At 49.2% G+C, this 14,832-nt stretch overlaps 6 protein-coding genes across 6 annotated transcripts; 2 read left to right on the top strand and 4 right to left on the bottom strand.

The window, feature by feature from the left end:
• Positions 1–48: 48 nt before the first annotated feature.
• Positions 49–1,289, bottom strand: BDR25DRAFT_268940 (microtubule/calcium-binding protein). The gene is made up of 5 exons (XM_033687140.1): positions 1,147–1,289; positions 905–1,016; positions 691–828; positions 478–637; positions 49–431 (listed from the first exon to the last, which is right to left on the bottom strand). Exons 1-5 carry the CDS (start codon positions 1,159–1,161, stop codon positions 347–349), a joined length of 510 nt encoding a protein of 169 aa, XP_033543259.1. The 5' UTR covers positions 1,162–1,289; the 3' UTR covers positions 49–346.
• Positions 1,290–1,653: 364 nt separating this feature from the next.
• BDR25DRAFT_78082 (sphinganine hydroxylase-like protein Sur2) lies at positions 1,654–3,502 on the top strand. The gene is made up of 2 exons (XM_033699035.1): positions 1,654–2,471; positions 2,530–3,502. The coding sequence occupies exons 1-2, from the start codon at positions 1,790–1,792 to the stop codon at positions 3,165–3,167; spliced, it is 1,320 nt and encodes a 439-aa protein (XP_033543258.1). The 5' UTR covers positions 1,654–1,789; the 3' UTR covers positions 3,168–3,502.
• A 555-nt stretch (positions 3,503–4,057) lies between these two features.
• Positions 4,058–5,842, top strand: BDR25DRAFT_377561 (uncharacterized protein; the record flags this gene model as incomplete). The annotated part of the gene is made up of 1 exon (XM_033697507.1): positions 4,058–5,842. The coding sequence occupies one exon, from the start codon at positions 4,058–4,060 to the stop codon at positions 5,840–5,842; it is 1,785 nt and encodes a 594-aa protein (XP_033543257.1).
• A 306-nt stretch (positions 5,843–6,148) lies between these two features.
• On the bottom strand, positions 6,149–9,028 carry BDR25DRAFT_377559 (uncharacterized protein). Its single transcript, XM_033697506.1, has 2 exons — positions 8,508–9,028; positions 6,149–8,450 (listed from the first exon to the last, which is right to left on the bottom strand). Exons 1-2 carry the CDS (start codon positions 9,000–9,002, stop codon positions 6,300–6,302), a joined length of 2,646 nt encoding a protein of 881 aa, XP_033543256.1. The 5' UTR covers positions 9,003–9,028; the 3' UTR covers positions 6,149–6,299.
• A 379-nt stretch (positions 9,029–9,407) lies between these two features.
• On the bottom strand, positions 9,408–9,946 carry BDR25DRAFT_306206 (uncharacterized protein). Its single transcript, XM_033690583.1, has one exon. It carries the CDS (start codon positions 9,893–9,895, stop codon positions 9,560–9,562), a length of 336 nt encoding a protein of 111 aa, XP_033543255.1. The 5' UTR covers positions 9,896–9,946; the 3' UTR covers positions 9,408–9,559.
• Positions 9,947–11,228: 1,282 nt separating this feature from the next.
• Positions 11,229–11,935, bottom strand: BDR25DRAFT_377543 (uncharacterized protein; the record flags this gene model as incomplete). The annotated part of the gene is made up of 2 exons (XM_033697505.1): positions 11,229–11,479; positions 11,525–11,935. 2 exons carry the CDS (start codon positions 11,933–11,935, stop codon positions 11,249–11,251), a joined length of 642 nt encoding a protein of 213 aa, XP_033543254.1. The 3' UTR covers positions 11,229–11,248.
• Between the last annotated feature and the right edge of the window lie 2,897 nt (positions 11,936–14,832).

The following is a 14,832-nucleotide window of genomic DNA, read 5'->3' as shown; positions in this document are numbered from 1 at the left end:
GCACAACAATTCACCGCAATAAGCACGGTGAGCCATGTGGGCGTGATTGCAGTGAATCTCATGGTTCGGATCTAAAGTCTCCCCTCTTGGCATCCTGCCAAATATAGAACATCACCTGTATTGCGCATTGTAATTGATGCTATTACGAACCCAAATGGACTGTGCGGACTACCTCGGGAGAGAGGACGAAGCAAACGTATCCATGGCTCACACGAAAAACGCTAGGATATGATGTTCTAGATTTTTTGAGGGTGTGACGTTGTCGGATATCCATTCCTGCATTCAAGGTCGTAAAATCAAAGAATCCAGCCCCTTCACCTCCGCCCGCGCCTTCCCATCTGGGCACTCAGACCTTCATCTCGGTCAAACCATGCTTCCAGACAGTGACGTAGGGAGTGACGCCGTCCTCGCGGTAGTTGAGGAGAATGACCCTGCAAAAGTTAGCCATGACCAAGGGGGAGATACTAGAGAACATACATTCCATCGGGGTCCATCGATTCGCCAATCAGGAATTCGTAGTCTTTGAAGCTGCCCACAATCTTTTTGGCGAATGCTGACGCACCCTTCTCGAACGTCTTGATCTCATCCTCGTCTGCGCCCTTCGCCTTCAGTTGTTCCTTGACCTTCTTCATGTAGTCTGGTGCAAATCAGTCCGAGTTCGTGCGAGTTCAATGTTCAAGGCAAACTCACCCTTGAGATGGGTGAGATACTGTTTCTTGTCGAAAGAAGTCTCATTCAGGCGGAATGAGTGGACAACGTCGATGACCGTCTGGGCAGTGTCCTCGACACCTTCGTCACCCTCTTCGGCCGATGGATTGGCTCCGATGTCTACACTCTTAATCAGATAATGTCCAGTCTTGTATGGGAAGAGCCTTTGCGGGCCCAGTGGCTACGGAGGACGCACCGATGTTATCGTTTCCGACAGTGATCCTCGTGCAGTCGGCCTCGTACACAATGCCATCGACCTCCTTCAGGTTGTACGAGTCGGAGATGATCTCGTCGCCGGTGATGATGTCCTGTGCGAACTTGTCAGCACACCTAGTTCTTGTGTAGAGCGGGGGCTTCGAAGTGAAGAAATATGGTGGCGCCTTGGTGGAGCGGGCGGGGCACAAGATTGCGGAGTGCATGACACGGTTTGGGACATACCTTGTAGATGATCATGGTGACGGAGGGTGCGAAGAAGTGAAGGAAGAGGCGGAAGCAGAGGCTTGAGCGAAACGGGCGTCAAAGGGAGCAGCTCTGGGGAAATTCTTGGGCGGGCTCGAAAGACAACGAGAAGTTGGTCGGGGGTTGTTAGTGGGGTCGAGAATTTGAAGAGTCGCTATGCCGCTCTGGGATTAGGGCGTTGAGGATATGCGCACGGGCCAAGAGGCGAAATCGTATGCACTCAGCCCTGGGAGGCTTCACAGAGGAGAGCGCGACATGTCATGATGCGCGCACGTCTTTTTCTCCCACGCCTTATCCTTTCACCACCCTCACACCACACTGCTGCTCTGCCCACTCGAGCCTCTCCTTGAGCTTTCCTTGTCTCCTATTTCTTTTGCGCGGCCCGCTGTCTCTGCCATTGTGCATCGCGCCTTCTCCTTAATCTCATCTCTCCCGCGCTATCCGGCGCCATCATCAGCACTCACCTGGGCTCGTCTTCGCCTGTTTTTCTATCCCCTCTCACACCCCAGAGCTCCTCCAAGCCGGGCTACCTCTATAGAAGTCGAACTTCGTTGCTTCCCTCTTTGATATCAAATTGAAGCCCGTCCGTCCCAGTCCTCAAAACCCCAACGCCGCCCTCAGCATGGCCACCGCGAATATCTCGCATGAGTTGCCGCCGCTCCCTGACTACACCCTTCGCCCGCTACCACCGCTGGTATCCTGGTTGCCCGACAGCTACCTGGTGCTTTTGCTGATCGTGGTGGCCTATTGGGTCGTGTCGCTCATCTTCCACGTCTTCGATGTGTACGACTTGTTCCCCCAGTACCGTCTCCACACCCCGGCCGAAGTTTTGAAGCGCAACCACGTAACGCGGTGGGAAGTGTTTCGCGACGTCGTAATCCAGCAGATAATTCAGACTCTCTTTGGATTCATACTGGCGCTGATCGACGAGGAGCCCATGTGCGGCAAGGAGGAGTATGATGTGGCCTGGTACGCACAGAAGATCCGACTAGCCCAACGAGCGATTCCCCCTCTTCTGGCATCGATTGGACTCAACTCGGGCGCATTGGCGACAAAATTATCGGCCACGCAGCCAATGCTTGCTGCTGCGCTCTCCGGAGGAAATTATCCGTGGCTGGTCAAGATGGCAACGGTTGCCGGCCAACACACTCTGGCCCCTGCTTTTGCGCCCTGGGAGCTGCGCACTGCGAGAATTCTGTACTCGTTCGCCATTCCCGCACTGCAATTCTTGTTCGCCATGTTGGTGGTGGATACCTGGCAGTACTGCCTGCATCGCGCGATGCACCAGAACAAGTGGTTGTATGGTACGTTGATCATCCCATCCGTGCACGATTAATTGAACCACAAATCTGACCATACTAGCAACCTTCCACTCCCGCCATCACCGCCTTTATGTGCCCTATGCTTATGGAGCTCTGTACAACCATCCCTTCGAGGGCTTCCTCTTGGATACTCTTGGCACCGGCCTCGCGTACCTGGCTTCTGGTATGACTGTCAGGCAATCTATGTGGTTTTTTACCTGTGCCACCGTCAAGACGGTTGATGATCATTGCGGCTACTCGCTTCCTTTCGATCCCATGCAGCTCCTTACATCCAACAATGCTGGTTACCATGATATCCATCACCAGAGTTGGGGAATCAAGACCAACTTCTCGCAGCCCTTCTTTACCTTTTGGGATCGTTTCCTCAACACCATGTGGAATGGCGGTGATGTAACCGCGCGTTATGAGAAAAGCCGGCGCCATGCGCAGCAGAAAGTCGACCGTGAAAACGCCGGCGACATGAAAGAACTTTCCGCGGACAGCTTAACCCAATCCTCCGCATCAGAACTTGACGAAAGCTCGCGAGGTCAATCCGTCTCAGTTCGACGAAGCACACGGAAGAAGTCCTCTAGCATCTCGCAGTCAACTGCGGGAAATTGGAAGGGCCTAAGAAACAAGGTTAATGAAAGCCTTCACGGCAAAGGTGGAAATGTCTTAGGTGTAGAAAGCAGCCATTAGTACCAACTTGAGAATTGTTGGAAGCAAAGGATCTACTGGTTCTAAACAATCGCTTCACCGCACGCCGAACGTATGTAATGTTTAGTCTTCAGGTGTATACTTCCTAGGGATATCTTCGTTCTTTGTATTATTTTGTATTCCCGCAGACACTTCAGGTATTTCCCCGTTAAGGGTTCGAGCGAGACACCTTCGTAGTGTATTTTATTATGACGTTGAAGTGCCTGGCGTTGCTGGACGGTTGGATCACGAAACTCAATCCAAATTGTCGCTCGTTTGCTCAATCTCTATTATGGACTAGAAGTTTCTATATAATATCTTTGCAATTGTGATAAACCCGGCATAGGAGTTGGAGTCGTAAAACGACATCGACAACCCCACGCACGAGAAACGAGGGTGTATGGTGCACTAAATCTTCTTTCTCGACATTGTGTATGCTTGTTTTCGATAGGCTGATTGTAAGTGACTATCTCAGCAATTCTGATCTTATTCACTAAGCTCAGGTCTTGTACAATAAGCTCTGTACCCTTTCCCCTCTTGTTCTTTTTCTCGTCTTCCTTATTTATATAGCTCTTCTCTGCACAACCCTAGATTTTATGGCTTTCGAATTCAACTTCTTTCATCTCTCCAATGCTGGTTTCTCTTGAGGCTACTCACTCAGCTTCCAGCATTTTAACATTGTAAAATCAAATTACTGCAATTTTCACTCACAACAAAAACATCTTCACGATCGTTCTTCCAGCCGAGCAATATATATTCTCCTCATTCTTCCAGAACTTGCAGTTCCGATAGAAACCATATTCTGACCTCATCCATCGTTGCACGCCAGCCAATAGTTCAAGAACACGGTTCTCAACCAGTACAAGAATAACTAACCTTCCTAACAACTCATAATGCCATACGCAGCCCTAACCTTCCTCTACCCCAACTACGGCTCGCTCACAGGCCGGTCCCAGGCGCGCAGCTACCACGACCTACACAACACCGAAATCAAAAGACTAACTTCCATCCTCCGCAACTTTCCCTCTGTAACCTCTCGTTCTGCGAGCTTAGAGCAAAAGTACTGGAATGCTGTCAAAGAGCAAATATACGATCTCCCCACAAACCTCCACTCCTTATCATCTCGAAAGCCTGACAAAGGGAACTTATGCTCTGGTCATTCACGCCTGAATGCCGAGCTAACAGAAGACGTGTGGGAATGGGTACGCTACGAATTCGACCACGGCATCGGCCACTTCCTTTACCCCCTCATCGTACAAGCCGGATTATCCGCAGTCCAAGAACTCAAAGTCCGGCAACTTGAACCCGTGCTCGAAATGTGGCGATGTGACTTCACTTCCGCGATGTCTGTGCCTGAAGGACGGGAGCCCCTCTGCGTGGGGGAATTCTACAACGGTGTGTTTATCTCGAAATGGAAGTTCCAGCACGATAAATGTCCGGCCTGTATGCTTGCAAGGATTGGGTCGGATTGGCGGGTTTGCTTTGCACTGCTTACGGGCATGGTGGGAAGGCGGAGGAAGAAGTATATTGGGACGAGGGAGAATGTGAAGAGTAAGCGGGTTAGATGGGTAAGGTATTGGCTTAAGGGTTTTAGGCATGGGGGGAAGCTTGTGGATGATGCGTGGGATCTAGGCGAGGAGTTGAGGCGGACTAAGAGGGCTTGGGAGACGCATATAAGGCATCGCCTACTGCGGGATTTCTATGGTAGGGTTGTTTCGTATAAAGGAAATGAGGTGGGGGAGGCGCCTATTGAGGTGGATATCTCGGAGCCTTTCGATCCTGCTTCGAATGCGACTGGAAGAGAGAATGCTAACCCGGCTACGAGCATAGTCTCAGAGGGCTCTTCTATCATTGGATATGGCTACAGCCTCTCCGAGCCTTTCATCCCCAACACGGGGACCAATACTAGCCCCAACCCCGATCCCACACCTCGAACGTTCTACTCATACCTACACCAACCCAAAACCATAAAATACAACACTCTCTGCAACCGCAGTTCCTCCATCTACTCCACCTCCACTTTCGGCACGCCCCTCACTCTCTTAACCTCCAATGTCCCGTGTCCCCAAACCAATCCACCCAATAATACCCACACCCCGACATCCAGCCCCAGCCCCTCTCTCCACTGCTCCTCCTCAACCTCAACCTACGCCCTCAGCATCGCCTCCTCCCTCACCTCCAACGACACCCAGATCCTGAGCCCAGAACTCGAGCCCCTGTTCTCAGGAAGCTTCCACAGCATCCCTTCAAACCACCCCCAATGCCACATTCCAGCCCCCTCATCACTACGATCACAGAAGGGGAGTGTGGAGCCTGCACCGTTACGGCCCTCTGATATTTCCACACAGTCTGGGGGGGCGCCGAAATGGGGCCGGACTCAGCGGGTTGAAGACTATGGAGGAATGAGATCGAATCCCTTGGTGGCTAATCATCAATCAATGTACACGGGCTTCAGAGAGGTGGAATTGGATGATGATTTTTATGATAATGTCAGTCGGCCCCGGAGTCCCGCGGGAGCAGCAGCTGGAGAGAATGAGGAGAGGATTGAGAAGGAGGGAGGTTTTAAGGAGAGGGTTCTGAGTGGAATTAGGTGGGCTGGGACTGAGACGGAGAATAGGTCGAGGAGGGAAAGTACGTGGACGAAGAACACTAGGTGGAGCGATTTGTATGATGATTAAGGAATAGAGGGCAAAGAGCGAGAAATCTGTAGGTTGAGAAGGTTTTTTCTGGCTTTAGTAGTCAGTATTGGATTGAAGGGGAGTGGTCTGTCGATATGGTTGGTATTCATGCTGGAATGGAGTGCCAGCGAGGATGACAACCTCTCTACATGTATATCGACAATAGCAACTAGAAATATCTAATACCTAGATAAGATTTCGCTTAAAATGTTCCCGGGAATCTGACGGCAGTGATGAGATATGATAGTTTGCATGCAAGATAAATCTGAGTCCTCAAAACAGGCAGAGGAAGCGTATGAATCGAAGTGCTTATCTATCAACATACCAGTAACTAAATGCTAGGATACGGAACTTGATATGGGTATCATGTTGTCGAGAACATGCTCTTTAAATCCACAACATGCCTTCCAGAAAACCTTGACGCTCAAGTGCCCATCTCGCCATGCAACCCCCCATTTTATGACGAAGATTTCGTCAAAATGAAACTGACCCGAGAATCCGGCTCCTTCAGCACCCCCACCAAAACGTCATCGTCTACCACTGCTGTCATCTCTTCTACCCTTTCCTCGTCCATCTCCTTTAACAAGCTCGTATCAATATGCCTGTACTCCATCAACATCCTCAATTTTGGCTGTTTACCTGTTGAACCATTGCCCTTACGCTTTTCAATCTGTTTTTCCAGTTCCTCCACATCAATTTGTGACGCTTTCCGCAACCCCAACCAAGCCTCACCTTCCTCATCCTCATCACTCACCCCTTCCACCTCAGGCGTAGAAACCTCTTCCACTTCCGAAACCCCGAACCCCTCGCACGAACAACCCAGAAGATCATGCGTCTGTAGCCCCTCCCTCCCATCCAACCTAAATAAATCCCTCAACTCCTCTTTCGAAAAGCTTCCCGCACTAGCCTTATTATCCACGACCGCATTCGCCAATCCCATCTTCATGACTTGGCGTTGGAAGATCTTCTCATCTAGAGCACCTTTGACCAAAAATCGATAAATCTTACACGGCAGCTTTTGCCCATCTCTGTGGATTCTGGCCATGGCTTGTAAGTCGGTGGCGGGGTTCCAGTCAATGTCAAAGAGCACAATACGGGAGGCGCCGATGAGATTCAGGCCAACACCTCCGGATTTCGCAGAGAGAAGGAACGCGAAGGTGGATTTCTGGGAGTTATTGTTGAATTTTTCAACTAGAGCTTGGCGCTTCGAAGACGGGATGGACCCATCGAGGCGTAAGAACGAGTAGGAGAGAGATATGAGAAGACGTTCGATCATATCGAGAGTTGTCGTGTAATTAGACACGATAACAATCTTCTCGCTAGTCGTAGTGTATATTTTGTGGAGTAAAGAATCCAACACTCGCAGTTTAGCGCTAGATGCGTGGGATGAAAGAACGTTTGGTGGAAGAAGTGGGAACAAGCTCTGGAGCATTTCTGAAGGCGTGTCGTCCGAGTCTTTGGCTTTGAGGAGAGAGGGGCTATTACAGACTTTCTTCAATACAGTGATGAGCTGAAGAGCCATATCGGTGTTTCCAAGCGCAGCGGTGAATATTGGTGATGAGAGAATGGTACGGTACGCGGCGGCTTGGGCAACTGTTGGCTTACAGAACACGATGTGCTCTGTCTTCGGTGGGAGGTACTTTGCCAAAACTTCTGCTGTTCGGCGAATCATGAATTGGCTTGTTAGAGAAACGAGCTCCTTCCAACGAGCTTCACCTTTCTCTAGCTCCGCCCCGCTCGCATTGGGTTGACGACTCCGCATGATTGGGTTCTCAAACTCGCGTTTAAAGGCAGATCGTTTCCCTAGTAGGTTCGGATTGACAAAGTCGATGGCCGTGAAAAACTCGCTAAGGTCGTTCTGAAGAGGTGTGCCAGAAAGAATAATTCTTCGCTCTGTGTTCAGAGATTGTATGGCGAGCATGGCTTTGTTATTGGCCGTCTTGAGTCGATGTCCCTCGTCTGCGATGACAATATCGACACCGCTGCCTCTCTTTAGCTCATCTTGAACAGTCCGAAGCATCTCGTACCCGATTATCATGATATTGTATGCCTTTCCCATTGTAAAATTCGCAATCTTCTTATTCTTCGCATCAGCCACGTAGACACCAATTCTCTCGTTTCCCAACCACTTTCGGAATTCTTTGCGCCAATTGTCGACTAGGCCGGCCGGACAAACAATCAGTGCTTTTGTGACCACTGGCGGACTCCCATAGATGGGATTCTGCTTCATAAGAGTCCATAGTAGTGTGATGGTCTGCAGAGTCTTCCCGAGGCCCATCTCATCCGCCATGATTGCTCCTTCGCCTTCGCACCGCATGCCCATGACGCACTCGTACAAGAATTTGACCCCGTCGCGTTGGTGATCCCGCAAGTGTCTGCCTAGGATGGGGTCAACAACCACATCCACAATCTGCTTCCCCTTTGGGTAGGATGTCGGTCGTTTCATCACGAGTGAATTCGGCTGCTCTGGGTCATGTCGCGGCTGTGGAAGCAAAGATTTCGTCTTTGGAACGATAGTACTGGATAGCAAAGGATTCTTGAAGTGCTTGCGGGCGGCGTGAGGCATTACGGTGGGCCGTGGGCCAGATCCTGCCCGAGAGACTCCGGTCTGGTCCTGAGCAACGCCCGAAGCATGTTCGCTGCCCAAGCTAGCAAGCGATCCTACCCTATTTGGCATGTTCTGAAATGGGAGGCATTTTTGCACAGACAGTGGCTTCGGCTGCTCTAAGGATGTCTGGAGGGGCATTCCAAGGAGTGGCCGTCCAGCCAGGTAATCGTCCTTCGAAATTACGCTGTCAATTTCCACCTCTTTTCCTCCGACCGTCAATATCGAACCCGGGAGCAACGGCCGACCACAGGGCCCCCTTCCAAGCTCTTTCCCGTTAACTGTATCAGCCAGCACGGCATAGCCGTTGAGGATCGAGAGGACTCCATCCCCATCCCACGTCTTGTTCTTCTTGTTGGTATACTTCCGCCACAAGACAGTATAGTATCGCTCGTTCGGGTCCCTCGGTGGAAGCGCTGGGTTCTCGACAGGCACGAGCGGTTCCCTGCTGCTCTCGGATGTCTCAGACGATATTCGACGTTTCTTCTGTGGCGGTTCGCTGTTCTTTACGTCGGGTCGGACAAATGTAGGCGGCCGAAATGGTTTCCTGATCATGGTGAAATAAACGGCAACTTCATCGGCCCTCCTGTGAAGGTTATGGTGCAACAGGGAAGCGTCAATTGGTGTTGAAGGTGATGACTTCATTTACGCGAACGCGCTAGCCCAATCACGATCTTGACGCGTCATGCACGTGCTAGTGATCCAGTACCCTTTACAGATAGGATCTTTCAACAGCGGCTCTAAAGTTTGTTTACCTGACTTTGAAGTATTGAAACACGTACCACAATTAAAACTCCTGAGGAGCCCTTCCTGGGCTGAGCCAAACATTAGCAGGATTTTAATTTTACTTACACTACTATATGCGTAGATCTTTCTTACACCAAGCTCTCAGCATGTAAGGTTGTTTAACCGTTTTGAATTCTTGAGAAATTGTTAACATTTCTTCCTCTTGATCGCTGTCCTCCTCGTCGTAAATTAGCGTGGACCAGACGGCTATAAAAAAAAAAAAGAAATAACAAGAGAACCAGCTGAATTCCACATAGACTCCGATTTAGCTTTAATGGTGAATCGAAATTCTTCAGAATTAGGCAAATGAGCCCCAACGTCAACTTCTAGCCCAGAAAACCTCTCTCTCGCTGTTCCTCTAGCCACTTTTGGTCCTTCCATCTCTCTTTCAAGAACTGCCATTCGATAGGGTAACTGGCTGTAGTGTCATAGTGGGTCTTCCCCCCATACATGAAGATGCGAGAGCCTTTGACCCTTTCGTGCATACCCCTATTTGTCCAACCCGGTGTGTTTACGTCTGCTGTTCCAACGTGGAAAAAGACCTTCTTTCCCGTCTCCAAGTCAATATCCTCCATTTTAAAATCCCAGCGCTTCGAATCACGCCAAGTGTCCTCTAGGTAGCCATCGACGCCATGCTTCCAAATTTGCGACTCTTCGGCCATCTTATTTTGGACGACTTTCCAATCCCTTAGTTGTTCCAACGCTAATTGTCTCTCTTTCTCGCTTTTCTGGAAGTGGTTGGCTGAACTATATACGAGCCTCGCGAGATCTTCGTTCCCTAGCCCCTTCCAACGCCATATATCCCACCGATAACTTAAATACAATCGGTAGAATGGCCGGAATAGTGGGAGAGACCACAGGCGCGTTCTCCGCCAGTGCGTCCACCCAGAATGATCATCTCCAACGTCCTGCGGTGCAGATGTGGACAAAACAAGTGTCGCAATCACCCTTTCCGGCAGAAAACGGGCGCATGCAAGAGAGGAGGGACCGCCGCCACTGGCCCCGATTACATAGAATCTCTGGATTCCAAGGGAATCTGCCACGGACTGCACATCTTGAGCCAGGCCTCTATAACCTACGCCATGCCGCAAGGAAGAGAGACCGTAACAAGGTCTATCTATGCCAATGGCAGTCCACAAGTTTCCCTTGGCCATGTTTTCATACAGCCGGGCTCCGAGGCGGGAGTCCGGCGTGCCGTGAAAATAAAAAAAAGCTTTCTTCGATTTGTTGAGAGGTACGCCATACATCGCGTAGCCAATGGTATGTCCTCCATAGTCCGACTGCACTGTCTGGCATTCGGTATCTCTGAGAGTCCGAGGTCGGTCAGGATAGGCCCATCCCCCAGGATCAGGATTTTTTCGGTAGCGGCCTCGGGAATATGGCTTTGCCCGGACCGGGCGTACTTTCTCTTCCTCCTTTCGAGGTGCTGATCTATACTCGGGCTTTTTGGTATAAAGACGCACGCCAAAAGATGGCCGAAATCCTAGGAAAATACAACATAGTGAGCGGTCGCTGAGCAATAAGTGACCTCCGAAAATCACCCGTCCTGGCATCCTGTGAGACGTTGCGAGACCAGTGGTTCCTCCAACGCGGACGCCCGGGTGATACGCATGAAGTTTCAGCGTCGAAAACGCGGGATTGAGAAGGGCGTGAAGTCGAAGGAGTTTGTCATTCGATGGGAGGTCGACGGCAGAATGATCTTAGGAGTAATATTTACGTTAGCTTCTTTTGGGCGATGGTATGTAAACACACCAATCGGGATGCGACTATTACCGAACACGAAGGCAATCTGATTGTGAAAAATCCTTCGACGCGGACCAATTTTATCTGAAATATGCGGAGCAAAGACCAGTTCTCTTAATGCTAGCCCGAGTTGAGTGATCTCGAACCCAATTTCTTGTGTACTTCCGAGGTGTCCCTTAATCCACTCTTTAACATAATTACCACAATCCCAATATTTACTAACCACGTTCGATTTTCTTTCCCTTCCCCAATCTTCATTTCTCCGCTACAAATCAACATCTCAGAACCTCCACGCCACTAACAACAGTCCACTTCAACTCGTCCGGCCCCGGATCCGGCCCTATGTACCCCGAATAAGTTGAACCTGCGGAGCTCAACCGAACCTGGTGCTCGACATTCAGCGTCCCTCCGCCACAAGGACTCACAACCCCCTGACCTTCCGCATCTGCATGTTTAATGAAGATACCAACGAACGGGCCCGCGAACGAAACAGCGGCGATCGACTTTATTCCGTCAGCGCAAAGAATCTGAGTCTATGTGATACGAACACTTATAGAACCCGTCGTCGCAGAAGCGAATGAATAATTCGCCCTCCATGTCCCAGTCACCTTTTCATCCAGCAGCATCAGATACCCTTTAACATCACTTCCCCCATTATTCGTCCTGACTTTCCAACCTTGGGCAATTCCGACTTCTAGATTTACAGTACAGATCTTTCTCGAGTCCTTGATTGCAAAATGAGGACCAGCCCATGGCGTGAACGAGTCTAGATAGGTATATACTTGGTACGAACCCGTCGTGCTATTTATGGCATATAGTGCGGTAGACACGGTACCGGAAGGGCATCCCGCTCCGAAGTAGGTGAAGTTGGTGATGGTTGGTCTGGGTATGGGATCGATATTCGTAGTTGGCAATGCGAAGGCACACCCGAGGAAGAATAGGAAGGTTGTCAGCTTCATCCTGTCAAAATGGAACATCTGAGATCGGGTATCACTGGACAGATAGTGCCTCGTGTAGGGGAACAGTAGTTCTTATCAGCACGCCTCGGAGTTGTACTCTTTGCAACTCGTGATCGCTTGATTGCATGAAAACGATGTTGCGTTGCAGTACTGGAAAATCCTACATCGCCCCATATTTCTATATTTATGGTGTCAAGGTGCGAAGGGAAGGAAAGAAAATGTATCCTTCCCAAGAGGAACAGTTCGTGGGATTTCCTAGCAGGCTCGTCATTGGCCGGATCATCTAGCATTCATCTAGATCAAATTAAGAGCCTCGTGTAGAATCTCAACCCCAGGGATTGGACCAAATTATCGTTGAAAAAACACCCTCCACTCAACATAAAGCCCATTTTAGCAATTTTAGGGCTTCTAAGATAAACTTGAGAGTTGTCTGCAAATAAATATTTGCAGAGAGGTACAGGACAGAAAATACTTCGGCTGATATTCTTATCTCTTGCCCTCGCACCTGGCTCGATGCTTGGGTCAATCAGACTTTGAAATATTCGACCATGCTCAGGCGCATCAAGAGTTTCCAGTATATCCCGAAATGTATTTCAAATGTAGGTGATAGGTTGGCCTTTCGTAACAAGCTCACTTACTAAGAATAGGATCAATAATGCTCGTATTTTACATCATTGCAAAGACTGTCTTAACCGTTATTTCTGAAATTTTGTCTTCTATAAATGTCAACTCGATGTTTCCTGGCTGTCCGACATCTTCGCTAGTCTCTCAATATACGTTAGGTGGAATTCAGCACACCACGAAAGGGACGTTTCACCTTCTGAACTGAGGAGTGTCTTGCATTATCCGTAGCTGACCTCCAGAAGATGCGAGCAGACTTACGAAAACTCAAGACTAACACTGACCTGGGATTTGTTCCCCTAAATATTGTTCCAAGTGTTGTTGGCTAGCAACTGCACATGGTTGCTCCAATAATGAGGAGACGCTACCAGGGAGAAGTGCAAACGAAGCAAGTAATTGAGACTAGAAATGTGTCGTCCTCGCTTAAAGCTCACTATTCGAAGTCCTGGCGGAACATTGTATCTTTATGGAGGCTTCTTCTCCTGACTCGGACAACCACTACAAAACTCTTCATATATATCTGCATGTCGTTCTTTGCTAAAGACTATATGGATTTCAGAGGCGCTATATACCAGAAATGGAGGACTTTTCCACTTCACAACCACGACTTGCCCAACGGTATTGATTCTAGACCGCTATAGAAGGATTCGGAATGCAGAAGTCTCGAGTCTAGATCTTGATCAAGATGTTGTGGGGAGTAGCCAAGTTGTCGCAAATGATGCTGTCCGGTCGGCCTCCCCTATAATGCCCCCAATGCGCTCTTGTATTACATGTTAATCGTGCTCGAAATAGTTGAGACCAACTTAAATCAGAATTTAGTATTAGAAATTGTACGTGCACCTACTTATTAACAGAAGGTTTAGCAAGAACGATGTCCTTACCATCGTTTGTATGATGCTATTCCCTAGCCGCCAAAACCTCGCACTCCTGGAGTTACCTGGAGGTACCTTCTCCAAGGAGTATCTAACAACATCTACATCCATGATCAAGAGTACCTCTGAGAGTATTTCGCCTTCGGGTTCGAAAATATCAGCCAGCTATTCACCGTCGAAGATATCGAATAATCCCAACTCCCCTGCAACCATTTCAACACCCCTTTCATACTTAGCTCACCTACTAAGATCAGCTCGAAGCCTGGGCCTAGCAGTAGCTCGAGCCCCAGGACGGCACCTACTGTTCATTTTACTCCGGATTCCGGCAGCACGACCCGTGCTAGCATATCTTTTAGCTCAAAATCAAGTAGCAGGCTTTCACAGGTCATTTCGAGCACTTTGACTTCGACGACCTTCTCAAGCTCAAGCTTTGGGAGGTTCTTAAATTCATTCACTTTGGCTAGGTCATTAGAAACTTCAGAACCCTCACCATCTGAGTCCCAATCGATTACAGGTCGTAAGACTGAAAGTGTAAGTTCCGTGAGCTACAGCAAGCTACAGCATTGCACCCTCTAGTTTCAGCATCCTCATTCTACACTAGCTCTTCCGCGATGGCATCCAAGAGTGCGACGATCATATCTGAAAAGTCATCGTCCGCATCTTCTAAGACTTCTCAAAGCTCGTTACCAACCTCATCGGCAACTTTCAAATCCGCATCCAGCACGACAACCGAGAGCACACGTATCAGCAACACGAGCACCAAATCCACGTCGATCTCAACTACGGAAGTCATACCCTCTAGTAGCGCGATTTCTAGGAAGACTCGTAGGCTACCAGAGGCCAAAACAATAGTATCAGCAGCGTGTGACGCTCTCCCCTCGACAAAACTGCACATGCGACGCTAACTTCTCCCCAAGTCTGTAATGTAGTATTGTTCATAAATCGCTTTATGAAAGAAGGATGCAGAGTTGGGTTAATTGTTTTAGCTGTGACGGCAAAGGTGCTGCACTACTTTGGACCTCCTAGATTTTTGTGCGCAGGGAAGCTTGGTGCAGGGTAAGACGAATTGTTCTTTTCTTGTGACAAGCACCATGAGCGCCTCGTTTCATCTTTTAGAATGATGCACAACTCGAAAAAGGTTAAGGTTTGTAAAGGTTGTATTAGCGGCTTGTGAAATTGTTCGGAGGAGAGAATAGGATTCCTGATGGATGCTGTCTACGGATGTTGTGAAGGTTTAGCCAAATCAGATGTGAAAGGAACTCATTTATCTCGCTTGTTTTAATGCTGCTTATAATAGTGAAAATCATGGATTTGGAATTAGGACAGGTCTCTCAGGGTCATGATGCTTCACAGGCAGCGAACTGGTCTTAGCCTTAACCGGCAAGCGCACTGTCCGTGCGCTAG

This window comes from Lindgomyces ingoldianus (assembly GCF_010093535.1).
Source record: "Lindgomyces ingoldianus strain ATCC 200398 unplaced genomic scaffold BDR25scaffold_34, whole genome shotgun sequence".
Classification (NCBI taxonomy): domain Eukaryota; kingdom Fungi; phylum Ascomycota; class Dothideomycetes; order Pleosporales; family Lindgomycetaceae; genus Lindgomyces; species Lindgomyces ingoldianus.
The sequence above is the reverse complement of the archived record's forward strand: the minus strand, read 5'-3'. Positions and strand labels throughout refer to the sequence as shown.